This window comes from Xenopus tropicalis, chromosome 2, assembly GCF_000004195.4.
Source record: "Xenopus tropicalis strain Nigerian chromosome 2, UCB_Xtro_10.0, whole genome shotgun sequence".
In the NCBI taxonomy this organism is placed as follows: domain Eukaryota; kingdom Metazoa; phylum Chordata; class Amphibia; order Anura; family Pipidae; genus Xenopus; species Xenopus tropicalis.
Genome location: NC_030678.2, coordinates 96,523,269 through 96,550,714, shown reverse-complemented (window position 1 = coordinate 96,550,714; position 27,446 = coordinate 96,523,269). Strand labels below are relative to the sequence as shown.

The following is a 27,446-nucleotide window of genomic DNA, read 5'->3' as shown; positions in this document are numbered from 1 at the left end:
TTAACCCATACTGTGTGACTGTGGGCAAGTGTGACCAATTTTTGCTAAAGATTATCCTGAAATCCTGCAGACAGAGAATTATCAGTTTTGATGGAAAATTTGGTCAGGTGTCCAAAAGGAAGCAAAAAGACTGTGGATTTGGGAGGAGATTAGAAGGATCTAGGTAAAAATATAGAACAAAGGCTTCTACAGACAACAGACAGGCTGAAAAAAACAAAAATGTATAAAAGCTAGGGGATAATCCTGCATCAAGAATACAATTATTAATTAATGTATTAGTAGATGCATTGTCATTGGTATATATTTGCACTGATTTCTCTAATGGGGATATACATATCCTGCCTCTCCTACGGACATAAAGAAGGGCATATTCATGAAGGCGTAAAGAGTTTGCCAGAGTTCTCCTCTGGCTATCAGTGGCGGGTTGTCTTTTATAATTATACCTCAAGGCTAATGGCACGTGGATTCAGAGTATATCACATAACTGTATGAATAAACATTCAGTGTGTATGAACTGCGTGACTGGGTTTGCTTCAGTTGCATTTAGTTCTTTAAACGGTGGCACAAAGAAAAACCCCAAAACAAGATCATTAAAATCAATTATAGCTTTATTACAAAATAAAATAAAGCATTTCTCTTTCATTACAAATATCCCCAGAGCACCCAAGTTTATTGGACTATTAACAAGCCAAACTTTAATTTACAATCAAAGGCACAAAAGGCCAAAGGAAATGTAGTACCCATGAGTCCAGCTAACAGGTTAAGCCCTTTTCAGAACCAGTCCATTGCAGACAGCAGCTGAGAGCACAGTATCACCTCAATGTAGCTCAAGGAGGATTCTGCACTTCAAATGAACTTGTTGGCTCTACATTATCGGTACCATGAGTGCTGTGTAAGAGCCATTCTATACATGTTCCCCGAATAGGAGACATATGAATGGTAGAGTACTGAACAGTCCTCATTTATATAAGAATTAATTAAATATATATACCATATACCCCTTGTGAACCATATTCAGAATAAAGGTATCAGACATTGCAGCATGTTCAGAATTTAAGTGGACAGCGTAAGTTTTGCAGATATGATACTCAGCACACATTTTGTAAGCAGAACATTGTTATTTGTCACTGTAAAGGAAAACAGGTACCTATGCTTAGCTGGTGTCTCACTTATTATGAATTTATAATTACTACACTATAAACAGTCCCGCCAGCCTCTGTGCACTATGGTTATAGAGCATAGTTTTCATGTCATTTTGCATCAGTATTTTTGACAATGTTACTGAGCCTTCTTGTGGTAATATGATGTGCGAAATAACCCATTTTGTTGTTAAGGCCTCTAGACGTAAGGCTATGAAAAATTAGGAGGGCTCTCTGACTGCGTCTCCACCTATAATTAATAATCTGTGTACAATAGACAGAAATAGCTCTATCAAAGTTATACTCTGTATTATAAAAGGCTTCCTGACTGGCATAATATGTCAATAATTCTTTAGTCTATTAATAGAGGATAGTGAAGCATGACCTGGCACACCATAGCAGTGGCTACATTGCAGAGCAACTATTATTGGGTGTCATAAATTCTACCTTTGGTGGCACTTAAAAGTTTTAATATAAATATATTCTCAGTTTAGCATCACTGTGAAATTTATTTACATGTTTGTAAATAAATGTGCCATATGGTGCATGAGGGTACATTAAGGCTAGGGTCACACAGAAATTTAGACTGGAGAAAATTCGAGAAAATAGGGATCCAGTGCTGCTGCCTTTCACCCCAACTTCAATTTGAACAGATGGGCACAGCAAACCAATGTGTCAGTGAACTGTGCTTGACTTATGCTTCTTCACCTTTGATCTAGATTTACATTGCTACCTTACTACCTTTCAGAGTCCCAAATCAAGTATCTGCCCTGTGTACTGTGCTATATAACAAGTTAAAACAGATCCAGGGGATGAATGACACAGAGGTTGTGCTCAGAATTACTGGGCCTTGGCCTCATGCATGAATGAATAGCCAGTCCTGGTAAGCAATTACAATCACTTTTTTCCTTCCTTCTCCTTTAACATATTAAATAAAATAAGATCATGTCCCCATTAAAAGACTGCCTTAGCTGAAACCATTTTTGATATGATTTATTTGTACTAGTTGATGCAGAGATTATACTATGCCTAAATCTGAGCATGATATAAGAATTCCATATATAGATATGAATGGTTCTATAACTGATATTTTCAGCCAGCAGCCAAAGTACCATAGCTCAGTAAATGGGCTTTTATAGATTTTAAACTGATGCAAACCTAAAAAAGTTTTATCACATTCGAAAAGAATCTTAAGGACCACATTTTTTGCTATAAAAACTATTATTAAAAAAAAGTGCTTCCCAGAACATGCATTTCCTCCAAAAGTGCTTGAGACTAAGGAGGTAATTCAATAAATGTTCTATCAGAACAAGCAAGGCAACGCCAACTAAGGTTTGCAAATAATGTTGTGATGCCCATATATCTTAAAACAGGGATTCTCAGTTTGGGTCTCCATGAGTCACCGATTTTTTTCCCACAGTTAAATATAATTATTAAAACAGGGTGACTATATGGTTATAAATCAATGTTTAGGTTGCAAAGCAGATTGTTAAACTTTGGGTTCCCTGAGAAAAACGTTAACAATCACTAACTGTTGCTCTATTATTCTTTTTACTTCCCTGTTTAGCCCAATTTACATTTCCCCTAAATTCTTCAAAATATGTGTCTTTAGAGAACCAGGGAAACCATAATTTCTATATACTGCAGCTTGTGCAAGGATTATCATCACTCTACACCCCTGGCTTTCAGAAATACGAACAAAAAACTGACACTATGCCAGCATGTCTCAGACTAAACAGAGAAGCCATAATAAGGGCACCATTAACTATAATGCTATAATGGTACCTCATGAGTAGGTCTCAGTGCCTACCCTGAAAAATAAAAGTAATGGTCCAACGTTGGTTGGTACTCCAGTCTCTGATGGATTTATTAACTTCATTTTTTGGTTTCCCATGAACTGACAAGCAGCCTTATTGCACCTTAATTTAATAGTGCTGTGGACACAAAAGCTCAGAAAATTATAACACCTTAATAAGGATTTAGACACATTTGTTCCAGTGATATTTTTGTCCTCAATAAGAAAATAATTTTGCAGTGCAAATACAAAATAAAAATAACAGTTTGTATTAAGAACAATTACCAGTCCTTCCAGTATAAACATATTACCTTTATCCATTTGGTTATTTATGTTACCTAACCTTAATAGCTTTTAAAATGGAAAGACAAAACGCTAAAAAAATGTCACTGCTAAATGCTGTATCAAAATATTAAATTTCAAAGTACAAAACAATTTCTTTCTCTCAGATTTCTCCTTAAAAGCTCTTCATTTATGATAGAGGTTAAGGCAACAGGGAAAGGCACCAATTAGACTTTAAAAAGTATATTTGAAAAATATATAGGCCATTGTCACCTGAATGGTTGTATGATTTGCTTGGGTCATTATCATACCATAATCTTAAATTTAAATATTTGACAAATACCAAACAAATCAGATGTTTACCCTGTACTTACCCTGTCTATCTGAAACTCCGTTATTTCACAGAAGATAAACGCTCAAGCCTATGTGTGGATATGATTTCCCTTTGTTCAGGGATGTGACAGCTCTACACCTGGTGTAAATTACTGCTTGCTGAATCAGATATTAAAATTGGTGCAGGTTTGGCATCCCTGGTTACAGAACATTCACAAGAGTAAAAAGTTCCCAAAATGAACTTTTGAAAAGAAGTGCAAAAGATGTCTAAATGTAAAGTAAAAATTCCACATTAATGTTGTACATGTTGCAAGGGGAAAAGGCAGTCCTCCATAATCTCTTTATCCAGGCAGCTGGACACTGATACAGCACTATACCTGAAGGAAAAGTATAGCTGAAGCTGCCTTCTGTTCCAAGCAGAATAGTAATCCAGGCAGTTAAGGGAGTCAGGAACGGAATACATGCACTGCTCTCACTACATACTGTCGACAGATAGGGCATTCACTCATGCGCTTGCCACACTTGGTGCAAGTCACCATATGGCCACACTCTAAGAGAACACAGTCGATAGGGGAGTCCATGCAGACCTTGCAGATATTCTCTTCGCTTGTTGTACCATTAATGCCTGAGAAAAAAATAAGGAGAGACTATAAAACAGAGATATCTATACATACTATAAAAACCAAGAAGTTAGCAATCCTAGGGTTAACTATTCACAAAGTGCATAGACAGGGTTGCAGACACTCTGACTTTCAGAGCTGAACTGTTGAACCAAAAGCCTGGTATTAGCAGCCTAAAATTGTGAGTATTTTAGAAGCCACTAAAACAGAAAATGAAGTTAAACTGCAAAAGTGCTCATAGGACAACCCTCAGTGAGTCTTTACCAATTCGTTTTTGTTACTGGTCAAGAATTAAGATCTAGCATTCATTTTAAAAAAGGTGGATGCAAATTCTTATATCAAAGCTGAGAGTAATCACAATTCATCTTGGGTTAAAAACACTCCATAAAGTTAATGCAGAACTGTAATATCTACAGTTAGTACTAGTGGTTGTATTTATAGTTTATGTATGTGAGTGTATAGATTGGTAGGTGTGGGTTAGGTGTGCTCGGTTTACTTGGATGGGTTGAACTTGATGGACACTGGTCTTTTTTCAACCCTATGTAACTATATGTAATGAAACATATATTTGAGAAGCAGGCCAGTTTCTAAAAATTTATAGAAAAGGGATAGAATGATATAGTATATTAGGAACCACTTAAAGGAGAACTAAACCCTAAAAATGAATATGGCTAGACATGCCATATTTTAAATAATGAACTTATTGAACCAGCCTAAACGATTAACATCTCTACAGTAGTAATAATCCAGTCCTTTAAAGTTGTCACAGGGGATGACCATACTAGACACTTCTGTTACAACTGTCTGTGACACTCACATGCTCAGTGCGCTCTGAGCAGCTGTTGAGAAGCTAAGCTTAGGGATCGTCAGAAATTATAAAGCAAAGAAAATTATCTTTGTCTGTCATATAAGCTGATCCTAAAGGGCTGATGATTAAAGTCTGATGCTAACAGCACTGGTTTCAGAGCTGCCATGCAGTAATCATCTGTGTTAATTACTAATCAGCCTTTTATTGTGACATTTATATTTTGTATATACAGTGTATTGTCGGTCCCTAAACGCAGTTTAGGGACTGACAGCAGCACAGAGCATGTGCTGGGAATCAGCAAAAAAGATAGGGGCCTACTGGGGCATCTTTGGGGGCACATATCTTCCCTGCTAAAGGGCTGTGGTTGGCTTGGGCTGGTACAGAAGCACAAAACATAAATTACAACATTTCTAGCCTATGTCTTTAGTTAAGCTTTAGTTCTCCTTTAATAAAAGTGAAAACAATATCTTCTTGAGAGAGAAAAAAAGATAATAGTAGATATAAATTTGTTGAAAATGTTATCAGCAAACAATAGATAAATCTAAGAAAAAACGAATATTAAAGAGATCACACCTGAGATCTGACACCAGAAATGAAACCTTTTTTACACCTATCTGTGCTTGAACTTTATAATTTGCCATAAAAGTATTTGCCCAATGCTTTTACATTCCCTATCTGATCCCCCATGTTTCTCTATGAGGAGGCTGCCATATTTGTGCAGCAGGAGTCCGTTAGCATTAGAAGCTGTAACTATCAGGTTGAGACGAGGTTGGCATAACAGTCAGGTTGGCAAAACAGTCAGGTTTAGGAACTTCAATTAACAATTACTTACAAAAGAAAACCAGTGAAAAATGATCAACAAGACCTATAGGCAACTTTTATTGCATATTAATATTTTAAAAACTAGTTTTTAGTGTCAGATGTTGCTCCCAGTAGCCTCAAAGCAGGTACTCATTTTTTTAAATTTCTGGCTTCCAGGCAAGTTTTACTTGCATAAAAACCAAGTGTACTGCCAAACCGAACATCCTGTAGACTGCCAATCTACATAGGGGCTATCAAACAGGTAATCACAGCCCTTATTTGGCGCCCCTGGGCACATTTTTCATGCTTGTGTTGCTCCCCAACTCTTTTTACATTTGAATGTGGCTCATTGGTAAATAAGGTTGGGGATCCCTGGTTTAGACATTTAGTTTGAAAATGAAACATTTTAAACCAAAATGTTACAGGAAGCATTTTAGACCTGATGTTACAGGACAGACTTACTATTATATTAAATATATAAGAAAAGGTGGCTGTAGCTGCACTGACAGGCACAGCATCAGCATGCATTTTTGCTGTGTCTGTCAGTAAAGCTACATGAAGAAGTGGAGGGAAGCAGATTCACTTCTCTCTGCATCTGTACAAAATGTAGGCGGAAAAGCAGAAAAACTGCACCGTCTACCCTTAGCCTAAAAAGTATGTCTGAAAACACTCTCGGACTGGAGTGCCCACACGGGATCCAGTATACAAGATAAACAAAAAGAAAGTAATGGAAAAGTTTAAGAGAATATATAAACAACAAAGAAAAAAGGAAATACCAAACATTCTGTCAGTAAGCACTTTAAAGAAAAACATCAAAGATACACAAAATGGTTGAAATATTGGGGAAAACAAGTTGCAAAAACTGGTGTATGCCCTAAAATTTTAATGCTGGAGCAGTAGAGCAGATTTAGCCACAGGCGACAAATCCCACTATCTGCCTTTAGCCTTAATGTAGAAAACTGAATTGCTGCTAGTCACATTCACACACTGCCTCGCGTGCCCCAACCTAAGCCAGATTTATTTGATCCTTTGATATACATCTAATCCCTTTAGCTAGGATTTAAGATGGTTAGAACACATATGGGTAATGTTGTACAAAGTTTTAGCCGAGGTCCATACACTGGATATCTGTCATTCAGGGATCAGGCATGTTTAAAAATGAGGATGAGAAAAGGAGCGGCTGTTGTGCCATTCGTTTGGGCCAACAATTGAACAATACAGTGGAAGCTCCCCCGTTATTTCTGCATGGGGAGGTGACCAGTTAGATTCCGTGCCTGTTCAACATATCTATGACCACCTTTACAAAAAGATTTAAAAAAAACAAAACCAAAAAAAAAACAAATCACAGTTAGTTTCTTACCTTCTGCTTCAGCAGCAGCTGCAATAAAAACAAGAACTGTATAAATAAACAGCGATAAAATCAGAATGTATGAAAAAAATTGTAAAATATATGAAGATGTTTTCATTCAAATGGTTCAATGCAAGTCAAGTTATAAGAAGAAAAAAAAAAGCTGTGAGGACCTGTCCCTGCATAGAAAATACTGTGAATCATCTCACCAAGATGTATCTGATGTAATCTGTCCAATAACTAAGCAGCACTACATGATTGCTACAATAAAAATCCACTGAAAGCTTTCTTTCAGGTTTAGATCATACTACACCATTGATACTGCCTTTTATAAAACATATAATCATATTTCTTAACTACTGTATTCACTCCATATACTTTAAAGGCTTGAGGGCAATGGCACAAAGAGTTCATGGTTGCCTGTGTGGAAATTGTGCTCTCCATTGGCAACAAAATGGCCAAAAAATACATTGCATGTAAATCGCAATTTGTATGCCACTCAAAGTGCATTATTACGTATAATGCATTGGCAGGCATTTAAATGATAATAGGGTGTTTTGTTGCCCACTTTAAAATTCACATGACAAAATAAATGAGATTACTTAAATGGGCCATACACATTAAGTTTTTTTAAAAGATCTTTTTGTTATCCTAGGACCAAGCTTATCCTGAAACAATCGTTTAAAAGTACGATTTGTCCATTAACAAAAATAACCATATTAAGCAATATTTTCTAGTTAAAGCTTGGAAAACTACCTGTTTTCGCACTGAAACCATTCACTAGAAAGAGAAAAATCTCAACGTGTATAGCCAGCTTTACTAATGTCAAATATAAAAAAGGTACACACTATGCCAATAACCACAATGTCCTTACACCTTACTGTAATTAGTCAGGTAGCAAAAGGGAAAGCTAAAAATCCCATCTTCCACACTGGGATAATATATCTGCATACGGCCCCAAAAATAACTTTTGATCAAATTAGCCTCATTTAGTGCAACAGCTGCTAGGCGAAATTGGGACAAGACCTTGCCAAACCAGATGATTGCTTACTGTATGCATAGACAGGTTTATACCAGCTATTTTGTTGAAAGAAAGATCTTTGCTGGACCAATAAAGACTATAAAAGGAGCATTTTTAAGTTTTTTTCTATATATGCGGCCTTGTGGTGTACAAGACACAGCTCTTTACTTATCTTTCTTGTAGCATAGCAAATGACTGCAAAATAAAGTATTGGAATAGCTGGCTACATTGGTATGTAAGGGCTGTGAATGATACAGAGTCTGCAACAACTTCTACACTTCAGTCCATTTCAAACCTACAGACCCAAGAGCAGAAAGCATCCAAACAGTACAATCATAATTTTCATTTCTAAATTTACCCATCTCCTTAAGACCCTTTTGTTCATTGTATAACCGGGTAACACGTTCCATGAGTTCCCACTTCTCACAGCAGCCTTTATAGTCAACAAAATTTCTGGCCAAGATCTCTTTTAGCTGACGCACGGAAAGGGCTTCAATGTCATCCACACAGGTGAGATCAGAGAGGGATGCCCTCCTCCCAGGTGCCAGATTCTCCTCTGGGTCAGATGACTGAAAGACATAAATTCACAATATATTTTGATTAGGTATTTTGAAGGTAAGTGACTTCAGTGCTACAGGCCTTGTGAATTTTTGGTTAAAATTTAGTTGTTATGATTCTGTTGTGTGTCATGTAACTAAGGTAAGGTACTAAAAGCAAACTTGAGAAACCCAAAATAGCAATGCAGTTATGAAAACCCCTTTCCTAAAAAGCTCCAAAATATACCAATGCCACTTTCCCAAAGTCCTACTTAAACAGGTTCTTAATTTTTTGTGGGTTTTGATTTTTAGCAGTCTTATAGCATAGTTCTCCACATGATTATCCAGAAAACCCCAGCTCCAAAAATAAAGATAAAAGATACTAAAGATAAAGGAACTATTATAGGTAATACCAATGGTACTATATAAAGATACAGGTACTAGTACAGGACCTATATTAATATTTTTAACGGTGTTTAATAAGCACAAGCTCTCTCAATCCCTGTTTTAATAAATAAGAAACACTACTCTCCTCTTACGTAACACATTAAAGGAGATGTCAACCCTAATTTTAATTTCTGTTCTAATGGATAGGGCGCCTTACCCCCACCTCAACCGCATAAGTGCCGCTCCCTCAATCTCCTCCTACAGCCTGCACCTCCGCATTCTTTTCTGCTCTGTTTTGCATGTCACCCGGCAGCCATTTTGCCAGGTGACATCATCGAGAGCGTGCATGTGTGTTACAAACGCGCATGCACGCCTTGCCCCTCCTGCCTGACCTCTTCAAGGATTTTTTTTTCAAGCTTCTTTTTTAAACAAAGCTTTGTTAACATGCCAAATAGACATCAATTGCCCTGAACTATTTCCTTATAGTAAGTCACTGTATAACATTTTTATTTATTTTATTGACTAATCTTTATTTTATTGATAGTTTTAAAGTGTAAATCTAACAATGGCATTTTAAAGAAAACCTTAAGCAAATAAAATAAATTGAATTCATTCAAATACAGTCTATTTCTTTATTTGATCAAATGGTTATTTATTGCTTTAGTATAAATTATGCTGTATGCAATTGTCTGCTGTGTAGAGAAGAGATTCATCTCAAATGCGCATGCTCATTAAAACGGCTTGGAACTGGGCATGTGCACCACGCCAGGCAGACAAGGAGATTCTGAAGGGAGGGGGGAGAGGGAGTTACACAGCTCTACAGTGAGAGAAAATCCAAGGGATCACTGCAGCTTCAGTGTTTGCTTCTAAGGGATAGGAGTGGCAGGTATTTAAACAGTGCTGTGAGGCTTGTCTCTGGGGGGTTGACATGTCCTTTAAGAAGCATCTATATTTTTACTCCAAATAAGGATAAATAGGCCTAAGAAAATGCACTCACAACTCCTCTATGATAAACTGCAGCTCATACTTGAAAACAAATATAATGAGTGAGGGTAGCTATGCAGAAACATAAGTTAAGCTTGATGTGCTATAAAATGTTATTAAAAGCTGTAGAAGTGGACTTTTTAAAATTCCCTTCAGCCCATATATTTTTTTTTAGAAACATCAAAATGAATCCACTATAGGACAGTAAAATATTTAACGTAGGAGTTCAAGAATGGACTCTTTTACATTATAAAACATACCTTTTTTTTAAAATTAATCCTAGTCTTATAAGCAAATTAAATAATAGAAATGATACATGAGATAATTTAATAATGGTTATTGTCTTCTTTTGGAAAATCCTAATGTTTGTAGAAATGTATTGAAAAATAAGGTTTCATTTGACCTATATGTGTTATCATATAGACACATAAAGCAGATTTTTAACAGGAAACAAATGTTTAAAAGCATTTTACATGATTATGAAATTAAAAACAAATGAATCTTTGTAACACCTTGTACTGATGACAATAAGTAAAGCAATAGCTATTTATAACTGACCTCAATAAACAAGTGAAACCTGTAGCCGTTACTAGCATGTCCAATTCACCCACTCCACACCAGTTATGAACCTAAGCTATCTAAAAGTCTACCCATTGGAGAGCTACAAATCAGGGCTGCCCTGCCTAATGTGGGTATTAAAGTTCATCACTCTGGGCTAATTTAAGTGGTATTTTTTTGTAAATACCTAGTGATGTTTTCAAGCTACTACTGACTGATACTGGTGTTTGTCAGATGATGATTTACATTCAAATTTATAGCAGCTGTTTAGGGTGGTTTGGCGCTGCATTTTCGGGCTACTACACATCGTTTATAAACTATTACACAAAAATCAAGTTATACCTCAGTAATTTTACCTATTGAAAATGTTTTTCACAAATATACCAGATTACTTATGGTGCTGAAACAGAGTAAATATTAGTCCATTGGTAAATAGTTTGCTACCCATCATGTAAAGTGGTATACAGATTTCTAACCATTTAGATGAATTAAAACTTACGTTCTTGTTAAAAATATAAAAGTTAAACGCTAAACTAGTTATATAGAGCACATTTGTTTTCATCCTGTTCATAAAATAAAATGGAAGTCTTCTGTGTTATAGTACAGGAAAGTTTACAGTAACAGAACAACATTTATTAATTAATGATTTTTTAAATAAGAACACTTACTTCAGAATCCACCAAATGTTCTCCAGCTGTGCCCTGGGCATTGGATGAACCAGTTCTGTTTGCCTAAAAGGAAAGTAAGAATGAATGGAAGAATAATTAAAGCACATGTCAACCCCAAAAGTATTTTTTTGCCTAATAAAAGAAGATTGTACAGACCTGCCCTGCTGGAGGAGCCTGGCACATAAGAATTAAAACATGCTCACCAACCCCTTGGATGTTGCTCTCAGTGGCCCCAAACCAGGTAGTAATTTTTGAATTCCTGACTTGGTGGCAAGCTTTAGTTGAATAAAAACAAGATTTACTACCAAATAAAGCCTCCTGTAAGCTGATAATGAGCATAGAGGCTACCCAATAGCCAATCTTAGCCCTTATTTGGCACCTCCATGAACATTTATGATGCTTGTGATGCTCTCCAAGTCTTTTTACATTTGACTGTGGCTCACGAGTAAGAAAGTTTGGGAACCCCTGTTGTAGAACATACTAAAAGTTAACTTAAAAGCAATATTGATAATGGCTGCTCATGAGTCAAGTATCCTGTGTTATTTATGAGATTTATATTATTCAAGTATTTTAAACTTACTGCTGAAGTATTGTAAGGGGGGTGCCCGGGTGTGTAGCTGGAATCTGTTCTTTGATTTGTGGTGCTTTGGTTAGAACTAGCAGTAGGCACATTGGTTCCATCGGCACTAAAAACTGGGGGTTTATGAAACAAAATAAGCTGTACAAGATCTTCCTTTTCTCGACAAAGGTCTATGGGAATGTCTTTTAAAGTTAGGTAATCCCGCAAGTCTTTTACTCTTAGCTTCATCAACTCATCTCGGTCAAAGGCTGTGGAGCGGATGCTTCTGCATACTTGACAAAGGGAATGGCCATTGTTTGTCTGGATTAGACATGCTGCACAGTAGTAATTCTTGCAATCCATGCAGGGGTTCTAAAGAAAATTAAAACACATTGCAAATTTAGCACAATATCGTAATTATTATTAAAGAGCACACTAAAAAGTGTTTAGCCACCACACTCCTTAGCTTATACATCTATCAACACAAATAAAAATCCTCCATCACATGTTATGTTACAAATAATCACATATTCAAGAACAAAAAATAACCAGCACATTCCAAGTTAAGCAATATCATCTTCAACGGAAGCATTCAGTGACATTCTGTTTTATTTAGAAATATACAAATCAATGATCTGATTATGGAAAACTGCATATTTATGAATATGAGCTGGAGCTAATATGATACATTGTTTGCATTATGTGATGCATTTTCCTAACACTTCAACAGAAAAACAGTTTTTTGTTATTTCAATAAATATAAACATAGAAGGGAATTAAAACATAATCCAGTCTTGGGTTTCTATTGAAAATATGTTATACAGGTTTTACCTATTGTAAACACATTGCACAGAATACTCTGTTTTGGTTCTCACCAGGACCTTTCTCAAGGAAGGTGAGGACTGAAATGCTGGAGTATTCTTTGCAATGTGTCCACAATAATGTTGTGAAGATTTTTATAGTGTGTATTTTCAATTTGGCTCTGCACCCCGCTGTTTTGCAAGATAATTATATGGAAAGAAGAATGTAGTTATCACCATATCTATATTTAAACTATGAATCCCACATGAGGAGGGAAAAAAAAAAAGAAAGAGAGAATACTAGACACTTTCTCCCAAATCCAATTTGGTTTGCTTTTCAGGTTCTACTTTTTTTAAACTAAATAAAAGCAGCACTAGGATGTTTTGAGAGTGAGACACCAAACACACCATATTATAAATTCTTATACAAAACCTCTAAAGATTAGGGCATAGCCAACCAATTATGAAACATGGTTAGGAAATGCACAGAGCTGGTGACAACAACAGATCCACTTCTCTTTGCCAGTCTAAAAAACACAGGAGGAGAGAAGTGGACTGTACGCCAGGTCTGACTTTGTCCTAAGGTGACAAAGTCCTAGTGACAGTACAGCTTCACTCACACAGACTTGACATATTAAAGGCTTCTGGTCAAATATTTGTGGACAGCATACATTTAGGAGTATGTGGTAAATTTGGTCTGATGATAACAGTTGGGTGAGTCTTTTCCCATACTTATTTAGCACTACAATAAAATTGCAATAACACAGCAATGTATGCATATAGTTACTAAGCAAAACTCCTTCCATTAAATTGGGCATATTTTTGATTGAAATCCTAAAAAAAAAAAAATTACAATATGGCAAGTGCCAGTGCATCTCCACGGCTGTGATGCTTATGTTCTGGAAGCTTTCTGTATCTTGCAAGCAGTGTCATCTAACTTATTTAAAGGAGAACTAAAGCTTAACTAAAGAAATAGGCTAGAAAGGTACATTATGTTTTGGCCAACCACAACCCTTTAGCAGAGAAAATCTGTATATGTATATATAGTATATAAAGCTCATTCACGTTTTTCACTGTTGGAACCATTGCTCACATGGTTTGAGAAAGAGCCCTCTTTGGGCTTGAAACATTGCTGTAAATGTGCACAGGAATGGTGGTGTAACTTTTTTGTATTATTCAATATACTTTTTGCAATATAGGCTGGTGCAGTCTGCTTGTGTATAATTAAGGGTCACATGGAAACCTTGGGAAGATGTGCACGTTGATTTAAATACTAAGCGTGAGTGCTGTTTCTAATTGTTTATATATGTATATAATAATTGTCACACTTTGCAGTTAGTATCAGAAAGTAATAATCAGTCCTGTAGCATCACTCTCTATGACAAACATTATTTTCTGCTTGATTATTTGCTACAATCCCTAAGGTCAGCTTCCCAGCAGCACACTGAGCGTGACACTTCTAACAAATTTCAGTATGGTGTCCCACTTGAGACAACTTTAAAGGCCTGGATCATTACTATTATAGAGATGCTGAACCTTTAGGCTCGTTCAGTAAGTTCAGTATATGAAATAAGGAATTTCAGAAACGATAACACAGATAACACATTTTTAAAACTGTGCCCAATCTTGCACACTCCATGAAAAATTTTGTTTCTCTATTTAAGAATTCTAAATAACCTAGATGGAGGTATTATCTTTCTAGTGACATTTAAAATATCATGTTTTAACAATAATATGTAAAGTCAGGGGGAACCGGAAACATTACACACTAACATTTCATGCAATCTTTCTTATTTGCCTGCATGCTTTATTTTATAGTAGCTGCAAGGAAAATATTCACACTCTTCTTTCTAAGTGTTTACAAAATGGCAGCGCACAAACTTGCCAGGGACAGCTTCCCTGGTAACCACAGACAATAGAACAAAGTACTTAAGTAGAGGTGCAAAAAAAGCTGGACCCTGCACCAGCAACCCCACTTCTGGACCAAAACACACCCGACTCACGGGTATTGGGTATACCTGCACCTTGTTCACAAGTACCAACGTGTATGGTACACTCACCTTTCTAGCACATGCCGCAAAACGGATACCACAAGCTTTGCAGGAGATTTCTGAAACAGGAGGAGAGGTCCTGAAGTTTGAATTGGAAAAAGCTTGTGTTCTGTCACTCTGTGAAATTTCATGTGGTTCTGTATCAAAACACAGCCAGTTACAGCAGGCAGCCCACATAGTCAAACCTTTATATAAAAAAAAAAAAAAATCAGATTAATGAATAAATAACACAGAATGAATAGGACAGAGGCATGACTAAATGTGGTGTCTATCCCGTGTGAAATTCAAATTAATGTTAGTCATTATTTCTATAATTCAGTTGAAACAAGTTTAAAAAATAACTCACTTCAACTCACGCATTTAAAGGTGGTTAAATGGTTACCTAATCATCTGACAAAGCAGACCCTCAGTGTGTTAGGAAGTCAAGCTCCACTGGCTAGAGTGAAAAGCAATTGAACTTCTGGTGCTTCATAGTGACATAGACAGAGATTTTGAGGCCTACAGCTGACATAATTTGCCCATATGCTTTGCTTGCAGTCAAACCAATTCTCTTCTATCACTGTGTTTATAGAGAAGAGAAGTACACAAAACTAGTCTGGCAGGATTTCCGGGAAACCATAAAAATGTATGAACAGTGCTAAAAAGCTTTTCTTAAAGTTCCTGTAAAACTAGAAACATCAGTTGACCTATAATCACCAGCATGCCTTAATGCAATAAGGAAGTAATGAACAAAAAAAGATAACAGCTATTACAGCAGCCATATGGGAAATGCAAATACATTTGTTTATTGGAACAAAAACTGCAGTAAACGCATACTAACTTCCTTTACCATTCCTTGAAAACTCTGCATAATGAAATAGTAATCACTCTAATGGGAGTTATATTTTTAGATATATATTTTTCTCCTGTGTTTTCTAAAGCTACAATTATAAATAATAATTTAATGCACAGGTGCCCAAACTGAAAGTATGGTCCCACTGAGAAGCCCAATGCAGTTGACCAGTAAACCCCTCCTCTTGACTTGGCTTTCAAGCTAAAAAATGGTTTAGAACTATTACAAAATTTTACAATCAATGCAGCTCTATTTAGTCTATTTAATCTATTTAATTATACAAAAAAATATGACTCCAAACAGGCTCATCTCTTGCTTCAAAAATCAGCAGTTGTTAATGCAAGCCCCTCAATTGCAAGTGTAGCTTTACAGTACAGGTATAGGACCCATTATCCAGAATGCTTGGGACCTGGGGATTTCCAGATAAGGGGTCTTTCTGTAATTCGGATCACTTACCTTAAGTCTGCCAAAAAAAATATTTAACAGTAATTAAAACCAATAGGGTTGTTTTGGCTCCAAAAAGGATTGATGAGATCTTATTTGGGATCAAGTACAAGGTACTGTTTTATTACTACAGAGAAAAAGAAAATCATTTTTAAAAATTAGAATTATTTGATTAAAATGGAGTCTATGGCCTTTTCGTAATTCTGAACTTTCTGGATAATGGGTCCGATACCTGTACCAGTTCTTTGCAGCTCTATTTTAATGTCATACAATTCTCTACTAAGTGCATTTAACATACTTACAGCTCACAAGTAAAATACTATGTAGGGATAAGAAGCTTTACATTATGGTCCCATTTTTGGGCCTTGTCCCATAGGTTAAAAATCACTGCCGTAGAGGCCCAATAGAATGGCTGATTAATGTAAGCCACATCACCCAGAGAAAATAAATACATAAGCACAGCGCAAATGTGAAGAATATCGCTTACCAATTAATTATTGTGTCAATAAATGCTACTGGTTTATTTTAAGTGGAAATTACTGTTAAAACCCACAGGCTCTCCCATTAATATACAGTATTTTCAAGGGAAGAAATATAGAAGGTTGTGGAAACTGTAGCTCAATGGCAATTCTACTGTCATTACTGGTTGAGGAACATTCAAATCTGGGTATGGGGTATTAAACAACTTATATAGCCGTCACTAAATTCTTGCATGCGACCAGCCATCAAATAGACTAGGTTTACCCATCCTTAGATTACAGATATGCAATTAGCTTATTAGCTGCCACAGACCACTAACCAGGGACTTAGGTCTAATTGTGCCAAAGCTTTAGGATCAGTTTCACAAATGTAATCCAAGCTAGGCAGACAACTAACCAGGAATACTTTATCATCATCAAGTAAACAAGAAGCAACATCTTTCTTGCTAATACCTCAGGAGTAGGATATATCAGCTAAAGTGAAAAGCACACATTGCTATAAATTAACGTGCATCGTTGATGAATTGAAAATGAAGCAACGCGCTCCTTTTTGCAAAACCTCCGCTAGTCAAGTGCTAGTTGGTCAGTTTCGCTGATAACAGTGTCAGACCCAATATTCACAACTCAAAGTGCCCAAAAGGCAGCATATGGACCTTGGAGCAGATTTACTAAAACTCTAACATTTCTCATTTCTTTTTAAAATTCAAATTCAACTTGGGAAAAAATTGCAAAACTGCTACTTTTTTGAAATGTAGCACCAATACCTCTACTTTTTCGAATAGTCTAATTTTTAGCAGTTATGCAACATGGTAAATCTCAGAAAATGTGTGACTTTTCTTTTTGCAACTTTTACTACTACAAAATCTGGGAAAAAAAATTTGAAGTGTTACTAAATGTGCCTATGTTGCTACTTATGTGTCCATAATTCAATTCTGGAGTATTAGTAAAAGAGAGTAAAAGGGAAAGAGCCTAGTTGTAAAGTATGGATATGACAAACCCCAAAGCCAAAGCTCACAGTTTGCACTACATGTTAGAACGGAAGCACTTTGAGCTCTAATACAAAATGTATTCAGAGCGGTACAGTATAAAAGCATGATCAAGTTAAAGAGAAACTATGGCTAAAATAGGTAAACACAACGAATAATGGATGGCAGTTTCAGGACTTCTCTGTAAACATTCTGGTTAGAATAGCGTGGCAAAGTCTCCCCTGGTTACCAAACAATACTTGCCTATGAATGTACATCAACCTACAGTCGACTAGTGCATTTCAATTAACTTAGGTTGTTTTACACTTTCTTCCAATCTGCTGTTGCAGCTCCTTGTCTGTACCTCAGTATAAATTCAATAAGCTGCTACAAGATCCAGTCTCCACCACCAATTTATCTGGCTGGCTCCCACTTCTCAAACTGGGGCTGTGTACAGAATCAGTAAGAGAGGACTATGTGCACAATCTGATGTGGTCTCTGATCTACAGTATTTTTCAGGTTTCTCAAGAAATACCTGACCAAACTTCAGATTTCCATTGCAGAGGCCACCATTTATACAAATATTCCATTTTATATTTAAAGACAAACTGGCTGATATAAAGATAACAGATTCCATAAAAGCTATAGTGTCTGACAAAAAATGATACACATTAGGGAAGGTAGCATTCTCACACAGCATATACAAAGCAAGCACAGCCAAGGTGACACAAAAACACCAGTACCAGACATAATCTTATAAGATTCTTAGAAGGTTATTCCAAGGATCAGTGCTAGTCCAGCTCCAGTGTAATAAAATGCACACACAGCATGGGTTGTTTCCTAGTGATATATCTATCAGCTACAGTGGTGCTTGAAAGCTTGTGATCCCTTTTCTATATTTTATATGAATGTGACCAAAATCATCATCCGATTTTCAAACAAGTCCTAAAATTAGATAAAGAAAATCCTAGTTAAACACATGAAACGAAAATTATTATATTTGGTCATGTATTTATTGAAAAAAAAAATGATCCAATAACATATCTGCGTGTGGCAAAAGTAAATTGTGCTCTCAGTATTTGGTGTGCATCAATAACTGCAGCTGGACATTTGCAGTAACTGTTCTGCCGACTGAGTTTTTGAATCGACTTTTAGCCCATTCCTCCATACAGAACAGCTCCACCCCTTGGATGTTGGTAGGTTTCCTCACATGAACCACTTGCTTTACATCGTTCCACAACATTTCAATTGGATTAAAATCAGGACTTTGCCATTCCAGAACATTTACTTTTTTCTTCTTTAAACTATTCTTTGGTAGAATTTGGCGTGTTTAGGATTGTTGTTGTCTTGCTGCATTAACCACTGGCTCTTGAGATTCAGTTCATGGACAAATGTCTTGACATTTTCCTTTAAAATTCTCTGGTATCGTTCAGAATTCATCAATAATGGCAAGCCAATTGACTTAATTTTGCCACACACAGATATGTTATTGGATCATGTTTTTCTACAAAAATACATGACCAAATATAATAATTTTTGTTTCATTTGTTTAACAAAATTTCTTAATCTACTTTTAGGACTTGTTTGAAAAGTAGACAATGTTTTAGGTCACATTCATAAAAAAAATCTATAAAATTTGAAAGAGTTCACAAACTTTTGAGAACCAATGTAATCATTTAGAGTTAAAACAATACACACCGAGCAATGAATTTTAATTGTGTACACCTATGGCCCCGTTTAATGTTTAGAGAACCTGGCTTGAACAACACAGTGAAAGGAAAATATCTCTTGTAATATGTATCTTATAAAAGATAATCTATGGCACACAAATGCTGTGTGGGCTGTTACAAAAGGTATCATTTTTGAGTAATTCCTTAGTATTCACATTCACAGCACATGTGTAAATAGCACGCACTCGTGTCTATGGCTTTGTGCACATAGAAATATATGCTGGAAGAGATAGTCAGATGCTGAATATAGGTATTTTACCCCCAACTCCCCTTAAGTAAATGCAGCACCTGTCCCTTCAATTCACATCAAATGGAGAGCCTACTCAGCAACTGGAAGAGGATTTTGATAACTACTGCAACACAAATGCAGTTAATGTCCATTAATAAGCTGTTAAAAAGCAATTATAAACAAAAAAAAATCAATGAATTTTCAGGTCATTATGAAGATTCATAAATGTATGGCACTGATCATTAATGTTACAATGTATCCTTCTGTATGCAACTATGCACTGATGTTCATAGGGAACATATATTTATGGGCTGATTTATCAATGTTCAAATTTGATTTTTTTTTTCATGCCATTCAACATTTTGTTTTGCACCAAAACTCATTAATTGAAACTATAGTTTCAAAACCTTAAAAGTTTGGTATTTATTAAGCACAAAAAGCATCTAAAAGCTTGTAAGTTCATGTATAAGTCAGTGGGAGTTGTCCTATATTACTAGCGATTTTTCTGAGTGATTTCTGTATTTTTCAAAAGTTTGTATTCTCATTACAGATGATAATGATGATGATGATAATACAAATTCAATTTATTTGAATTTTTTTTTTAATGTTTTAAATCGATGCAAGTTTTTAACAATCCATTTTAGCCTACATTAATTACTGGTATGGGATCTTTTATCCGGAAACCCATTATCTAGAAAGATCTGAATTACGGAAAGCCCGTCTTCCATAGACTCCATTTAAATCAAATAATTCAGATTTTTAAAATGGATTTAAATATAAAACAATGATTTTGTATTTGATCCCAGCTAAGATAAAATTATTCCTAATTGGATGCAAAATAATCCTATTGGGTTTAATTAATGTTTTATTGATTTTTTTTTAGTAGACTTAATAGATAGATAGAGATCCAAATTACAGAAATCCGAAATACCCTTGGTCCTGAGCATTCTGGATAATGGATCCTATACCTGTACCGTAAATTGTTTTTAAAACGTCTGCATGAATAGTTTTCCAGAATGAAAAAATCTATGCTGAAGCAAAAATGGTGCATATGGGACATATATCTAATACTGAAACAGGGAATCTTGAAGGATTCCCAGTAGTTCAGTGCTTATTAGTTTTTAGCAAAATTATTTTTAATATTAATCAATAGTGATATCTGTGTCAATTCATCTAAATATGTTTCACTGCTTTCAAAATGTAATTCCAAGCAATTTTCCAATATACACTCATTAAAGATTTTCAATGGTTTAGAAGCGTTCTATAAATGTAATTGTTGGTGAAAACAGTATAGATTTTCCCTTTTTGCTCTCTGGGTTTGACTAGTAAAGTAATGTAACAGGAGTTATTTCTCTGCAGGTACCTTTAGCTGAATTGCAAAATTGTTTCAGAAGTTAGTGTGATCAGTAGTGAAGACAATATATACAGATATATGTCATTTTTAAAATGTATTTATTATTTCTCATAACATTAGAACCACTAAAAAAATTGTAATCCATCCTGAAAAAAAAAAAGTTTCAACCTGTGGAAATAGGTACGTTTGTGTAGTGTAGTGTAGTGTGTACCGCCATATACCAAATACAGTTTTTTTTAAAAAAACTGATATTAATTTTTTAAATACCCCCATAACGGTGTAGATCGGGTTGCGCCCCGTGCGTACGTGACGTCAGTGCGCACGGGCGCTGACGTCACGTACGCACGGGGCACAACCTGAAGCGGCAACAGAAGCGGCACGGCGTACGGTGTGAAGGTGAGTTACAGAGGGTGAGGCTTGTCACATTATTACTGTTTGTCTCCTTTGGTGCTTTCTTTTCACTAGTTATAGTCTCCTGTCCCTTGGGGAGGGGGGTTGTGTTGCAGGAGTTCACCTGCAGGCCCAGGGTGCACCCCAAACAGCTGCTTCAGAAGACCCCAAAGTGGCACAAGAAACACAGTGGTTATTGTGTCTGCAGCACCAACATTAAAAGAACATGATCATTTAAATACAAGGGGTTTGGATTTGCCTGAGAACAAGTTGCCGGGGGATTAGTGACACAGGAGCATTGTGGGGTCTGGGTGCCAGCCCATGGCAGCGGGGCTGAGAGTGCAAAGCAACGTCAGCACATGGAGCAGAGGGACATTTATGTGTATAAAGCTGCCCATACACCTTCAGATTTCAGAAGGTGCCTGCCTGCCTGCAAACTATTTAGGGGCCCTGGCCACCAATGTTAATTGGAAAAAAAAATACCGTCAAATACTGGGACACCGATATAACTTTGAAAAATACCGTGATATAAATTTTTGGTCATACCGCCACATACTACGTTTGTGTAAAAAATTAAATACATTTATTATTTCTTTTTGGAAGTCCATAAAGGCTTATGTAGAAAACACTAACTGAATAAGCTCATGTAGAAAAGTGGAGTATATTTTCGCTTTTAAGTGAGGTTGCCAGTTTTCTAAACTGTCAAAATGTAAAACATTGCTCAACAGCATCAGAGAAATGGCAGGAGCTAATTTATCAACAGCTTCCTTGTGTAAAACCTCAGTGATGCTCATGGAGCATTATCATCATTTATGTATATAATGCCTGCAAGTGCTTTACATTAATTTCTAACAAACAGTGGCCTTACAATAATTTGACATAAAAAAGTAAGAGAGCGCCCTGCCCACAGAAACTTGTAATTTAAAGGGCAACATGCTAAGTAGAGGTTAAGGCTAATGCTGAACAACTTTACCATCCAATATTTTTATCACAGTTCAAAATTTTAGCAATCTTGCCTACTGAGCTGCTATGGGGATAATAATAATGGGAAAATAAAGAGCACTAATTGTCAAAAAAAAAATTTCCCCACCAGAGGAGTGGGCTAATGTGGACCACATTACAACAATAAGGGTCCTAGATTTTGCTCATTATGTGCATGCATGTAACAACACATGCATGTGTACAAAGAGCCAGCCAGGAGACTCAGTCATTATGCTCATCATTCAGTGTGGCCACCCACACCGGGAGCTCCTTTTTGGTGTGAGTGGTTAAGTGCTTGGTGCCCTATAGGAATCAGTAAAAATATTTAAATTTTGCTAAAAAAATAGCTTCCAGTCTGGCTTATATCTTGGAGGGTGGTATCTGCTAATTGAAGCTTGCTAGAAATATGTTTCATTGTTTACTAGGAAGACAGCAGTCTATTATACTCCCACATAAAACAATTCAGGGAGGGGGCTTTTCAGCTGCAATGATCTTTCTGTAGCACATTGTGTCTAGGTATCTTATGCCAGGGACATGCAGCTTCCAGCATCACACTACAGTCAAACATGGTATTATCTTCTGGTAGGCCAAAGGTTGCTCAACTGTTCCAAGCACTAAGTGATATGATCCCTATAATATGGAGACAATTACGACTTTTGTGAACTTCCCCTATTAAGCACAGGAGTGTTGCCAAAGAGTATATCAGATTGCAATATTCCCTTAAAAAAAAACAGATAGCCATATGCTTCCTGGCTATGAATGAGCCTGAATGTTATTAAAAGCCTTACTGCACATTTATGAATACTTGTGATGAGTACTGAAACCAGAGTCTTGGTTACATAGGCCAAATATTAGGTATTATTATTCTAGGTCCCTCCTTACTGTATATCTTCTTGACAAATGTACTTTTGTTTAACATTTGTCTTTAATTACTTTTGTTCTTATGCAAGCTATTGTACTAGTTATATGCACCTTTACACAGGGGATACTTCTAGTGTCCACACAGATCCCATTTAAAAGGACTTATTAAACAAAAACACAACAAACTTTTTAAAGGAGAATGCAAGTCAAAATTTAAAAAGCATACTGCCCAATAGTCCTCCTATTATTTAGTAAAAACGCCACACTTTTGGCTCACCTAATCAAATATTTACTCAGTCACACTTACATCACATTTTCTAGAACAGGCAGCCATCTCTTCCCTTCCCTACAGGAAGGGAAGAGAGATTTCAGTGATGTCACTGTAGGGATCTGGGAATTTAGATATGCAGTAAGTACTTAAGAAGAATGCCTTTAGACTTACTTTTAATTTATATTAACCTTTCATTGTCCTTTAAAAGGACCCTTTCTGGTAACACAGTTTGCACACTTTCTTTATCAGTGTGCCAGCTTCCACATGGGGTTGAATGTTCTTGGGCAATAGTGTAGAAGGCAGACAGGTCTTAAATAGTTGTTGAAAACACACGGCTACTATAGCACCAAGAAAAACTTATTCTAAGGGTAATGTCACAGGGGCATATTGTCAGGCTGCAGATAAGTACAGGCTCACAATATGCACATAGGGACCTTATCCTAAATAACAAAAAAACTAGTTTAAAACTTTATAGATTGGCCCACATCCATAAGGATGGAAGGCAGAGATTGAGGGATTTGTTGCCAGGGTCCATGGGGGATGAAAGCCTCTTAGATGCTCCTGTCTCTAAACTGCTATCAATGTTTTATAGAGTTGTAGACGTCTGTGCAAATTCACTCATGATGATTATTAACCTATGGCGTGAAAACAAAACTTGGCCCCCATATTTTTTTTTTACGATAGGTGCCTATCGTAAATTCGCAATAGTAATTAAAATACTTTGCATAAATAATTACAAACCAGTGTTTTTTGGTCACAAAGACTTAATTTGGGCCCCCTGAAAATAATTTTCAATTTCTTTGTTCCTACTTGTCTCCCTCATGCTGAAGAACTGGGGCATGAGCACCCAGACCCCTAAGTTCTATGGGTAAGAACTTCTACTTTCTCTACTTAGCCCTATATATACACACACATCTATATTTGATCCCTTGAAAACAATGTTAACACTACATTACTGTCTCTGCACTTGGAGCTGGAGGTCCTTAAACCAGGGTCGGACTGGGCCGCCGGGCCCCAGCGGCCCAGTCCGACCTTTGCCGGCGCTCCCCCTACTGACAGTTCCTCCCCGACGCGTTCAATTTATACGCGCTCGGGGAGGACGTCAGGCGGGGGCCCTGCGGGGGGGTTAGGGGGGTCCCTGGGGGGGGGGGTTAGGGGACGCGGCTGGGGCACCTGCAGGGCCCCTGGGGCGGGAGCCCCGGTGGGCCCTGCACCCCCCCAGTCCGACCCTGCCTTAAACTACCCCTTCAAGTCACGAGATTATTCAGTTGGGCCTATGTATCAAAGGTGCATAAACAATATTTTCTTAACACAGACAAGCTTGACACACACACACTGAAAGGAAACCACGTTACTCTTTTAAACCACTTCCTAATATCCCAGGCTCACAGTGTAACGCAGTGCAACCCTCTCTCACCTTGTTTCTCTAAAAAGCAGAGGATCTTTAAGGGGTGTATTTATTAACACTGGAGACAAACATCACCCGTGATGTTGCCTATAGCAACCAATAATATCTTGCTTTTGTTTTCTAACTTGTAGGTAACCATTCAAATCTAATTGCCGATTGTTTGCTACAGGCAACATCACCAGCAATGTTTGTCTCCAATGGTAATAAATACACTCCTGAGTCTCAGACTGCATCACTTCACAATGAAACAAAGTGAGGGATGGGTTGGATCCCTCTGTCAGTATGAGGGGGTGGGGTGGTACCTGCAGAAAAGGCAGTCTATTACCATTTCCTTTCAGTCTGTAGAATCAGGTATATCTGTGTAAAAAAAAAAAAAAAAAACACATTTCTGGAAATTCAAATAGAGTTTATGCATATATTTTCCCTTTAATAAAACGACAGTGGTGTTAAATAATCAGTTTTACTATCAACAGCTTACTTTGTAACACGCTAACCTTTAACCCAAGCAAGCATGAATATAAAATAACGGGCAGCAATTTCTACTGTCATTATCAGTATCCATGGCTTCTGGATGGCACAAATTATTACTGATTGCCTATTATCAGCATTTGCCACACTAGTTCCTTTAGTTTCCCATACTCATAGAAGTCAACAATCTACTACATTCAGAGGATGACTTTTCTTGCACTGGCTCTCTAGAATGTTGCATGGACAATGTCTTTGGCAATACTTAGATTGACTATGATATTGAAATATACCAAGGACCATTATTGTTGATCTATAAAGTATGCTTAATTCAGAAACCAGATTGGCAAAATTATTTCCTAAAAATGACAAAATGAGTTTTGAGAACCAAAAGGGTATTTACATAGCCCACACCCCCCCCTTCTGAAATGCACCACACAGGTTTCCCAATACTGCCCCATATGCCAGTAATATACAGACCAGCACAAAGGGGTTGGCAGCTATCTCTAGCGCTTTGACATCCCATTTCCCAGCTTTCTGGTTGCGATTTCTGACCAGAAGTATACACAGTTGAACACATGACCAGATCAGTTTCAACTTTGCATGCTTCTGGCCTCCAGGAACATAGGAAAAGTAAGTCACATTGCCAGAAATAGTGACCACAATCCCAGCTGCGCTAATCTGTATCTTATTAACAGCTACCTAGACAAGTGACAGGAGAGAGCTGTGTGGTTCCCCCAGAGATTTTATTGTTTAACAATTTTCCTCAAATACCTACGCATGTTTGCGCCCTGGGCAACTTAGACAACACTGCACCTGAATATTTTATTTTTCCTGAAGAACTTGCTGGGCAACACAATAACAATTTACTTTCATTTTCTATTACTTTTCAGTTCCCTAACAATGCCCTAGGTACAAAACAATATACTATTTTACATTATAATATAATATTCAATCTTAAAAGTTCATATGCAAAACTGTAAAATTTTAAAATAACTACACAGAGCTACAAGGCCTGTGGCACACAGCAAATTGTGACATCTGCCTTCCTGGCGAAGCAGTGTTTGACAGCACTACTTCTTCTACTGAAATGAAAGGTAAGGTGGTCCAGGCATTGGAGGGCACTGTGACAACCAGTCATATTGCATCCTATTCCATAACCCTGAGTATAAGTGAGTGAATAAGAATGTAATACGATGTGTTTCAGAGTGTCTTCCTTTAAAACACTGGTCAGAAGAGTGATTAGTGGTAAGAACTAATAAACCCACGAGTGGTTTTCTGGGCGATTTGTTGATTCTATAATGAATGTATGAAGCTCTATCATATTTACCCAATGAAGTCTACTCATAGTTGAACAAATATAAAGCAAGCAGAGTCCACGTAAAACAGTATTTGGAACAATCCCCCCCTCCCAGGGCTCCCTGTGACCTCGGCATCAGCCCAAATGATCACATCAGCACATAAACACAGAGAGCTCAGATCATACAAAAGGCTACCTAAAAATATACACATTAACACTATTACCCTCAATGTTCAAAATATAGTTTGGCAGGTTAATAGTCTGAGCCAATACAAAATAAAAGTAGTATACTGCATACATACATACATGCTGTCTCTGTAAAAACGTCAGGTGAAAGCAACATGGTTTCACTTTTACACAAGCCTGTAAAACCAGTTACCATTCCTTGTATTGTCTTGCCAAAGTAATAACCTGCCACACAAACACAATGTACACGCACACAGGCGGCACTCCTGTGTATTGGTCGGGGGGGGGGGGACAACCCCCACCCCCGTAAGGTTAGAATGGATACCGAACGTTGCTGTAAAACAAAGTCCAAGCTACGGCCTAACAAAGAATAAGGGAGTTGTAGTAGCACACAGGCAGAGGCGGCTGTACATAGCTCAGGTCCTTATTCTAACGCCAGGTTTAGTTTTTCTGTAGGTGTCAGTGCGTTTTTTTCCCATACAACATTGAAATATTCATGATCCATAATAAAAAAAAGTGACTGCGTTCTGTCTCCGAAACTCTTTCTCTATAGCTACACACAAAATCCTACATAATGTTTCCCGAGCTGCAAATCCCCCATTCCTTAGCAGGGCTTATCTCTGTTCTGGACAAGACTGACCCGCCTGTATATACCAACTACTATGACACATAGTACATATACAGCGCCAGCGCTTATACCTGTGTAATGTACCGAGGGGTTGCTGAGAGCCTCGCTGTGTCCCCCACCCCCGGTGTCACTTGGTACGAACCCCCATTAGCAGCATGACCCAAGCACCAACAAGCAGGAAGAAGCCGTCTAAAGCTGACTAGGGCTGGGAGCGGAGCCACGCCTCTATTCAG

The 27,446-nt window shown here is 37.1% G+C and overlaps 1 protein-coding gene across 2 annotated transcripts; it reads right to left on the bottom strand.

Annotated features, from left to right (window-relative positions):
• Positions 1-590: 590 nt before the first annotated feature.
• On the bottom strand, positions 591-27,446 carry rffl (ring finger and FYVE-like domain containing E3 ubiquitin protein ligase). Of its 2 annotated transcripts, none has more exons than XM_012957057.3 (7): positions 27,285-27,446; positions 14,700-14,827; positions 11,861-12,211; positions 11,281-11,343; positions 8,506-8,716; positions 7,139-7,156; positions 591-4,174 (listed from the first exon to the last, which is right to left on the bottom strand). In XM_012957057.3, the coding sequence occupies exons 3-7, from the start codon at positions 12,200-12,202 to the stop codon at positions 3,996-3,998; spliced, it is 813 nt and encodes a 270-aa protein (XP_012812511.2). In that variant the 5' UTR covers positions 12,203-12,211; positions 14,700-14,827; positions 27,285-27,446; the 3' UTR covers positions 591-3,995.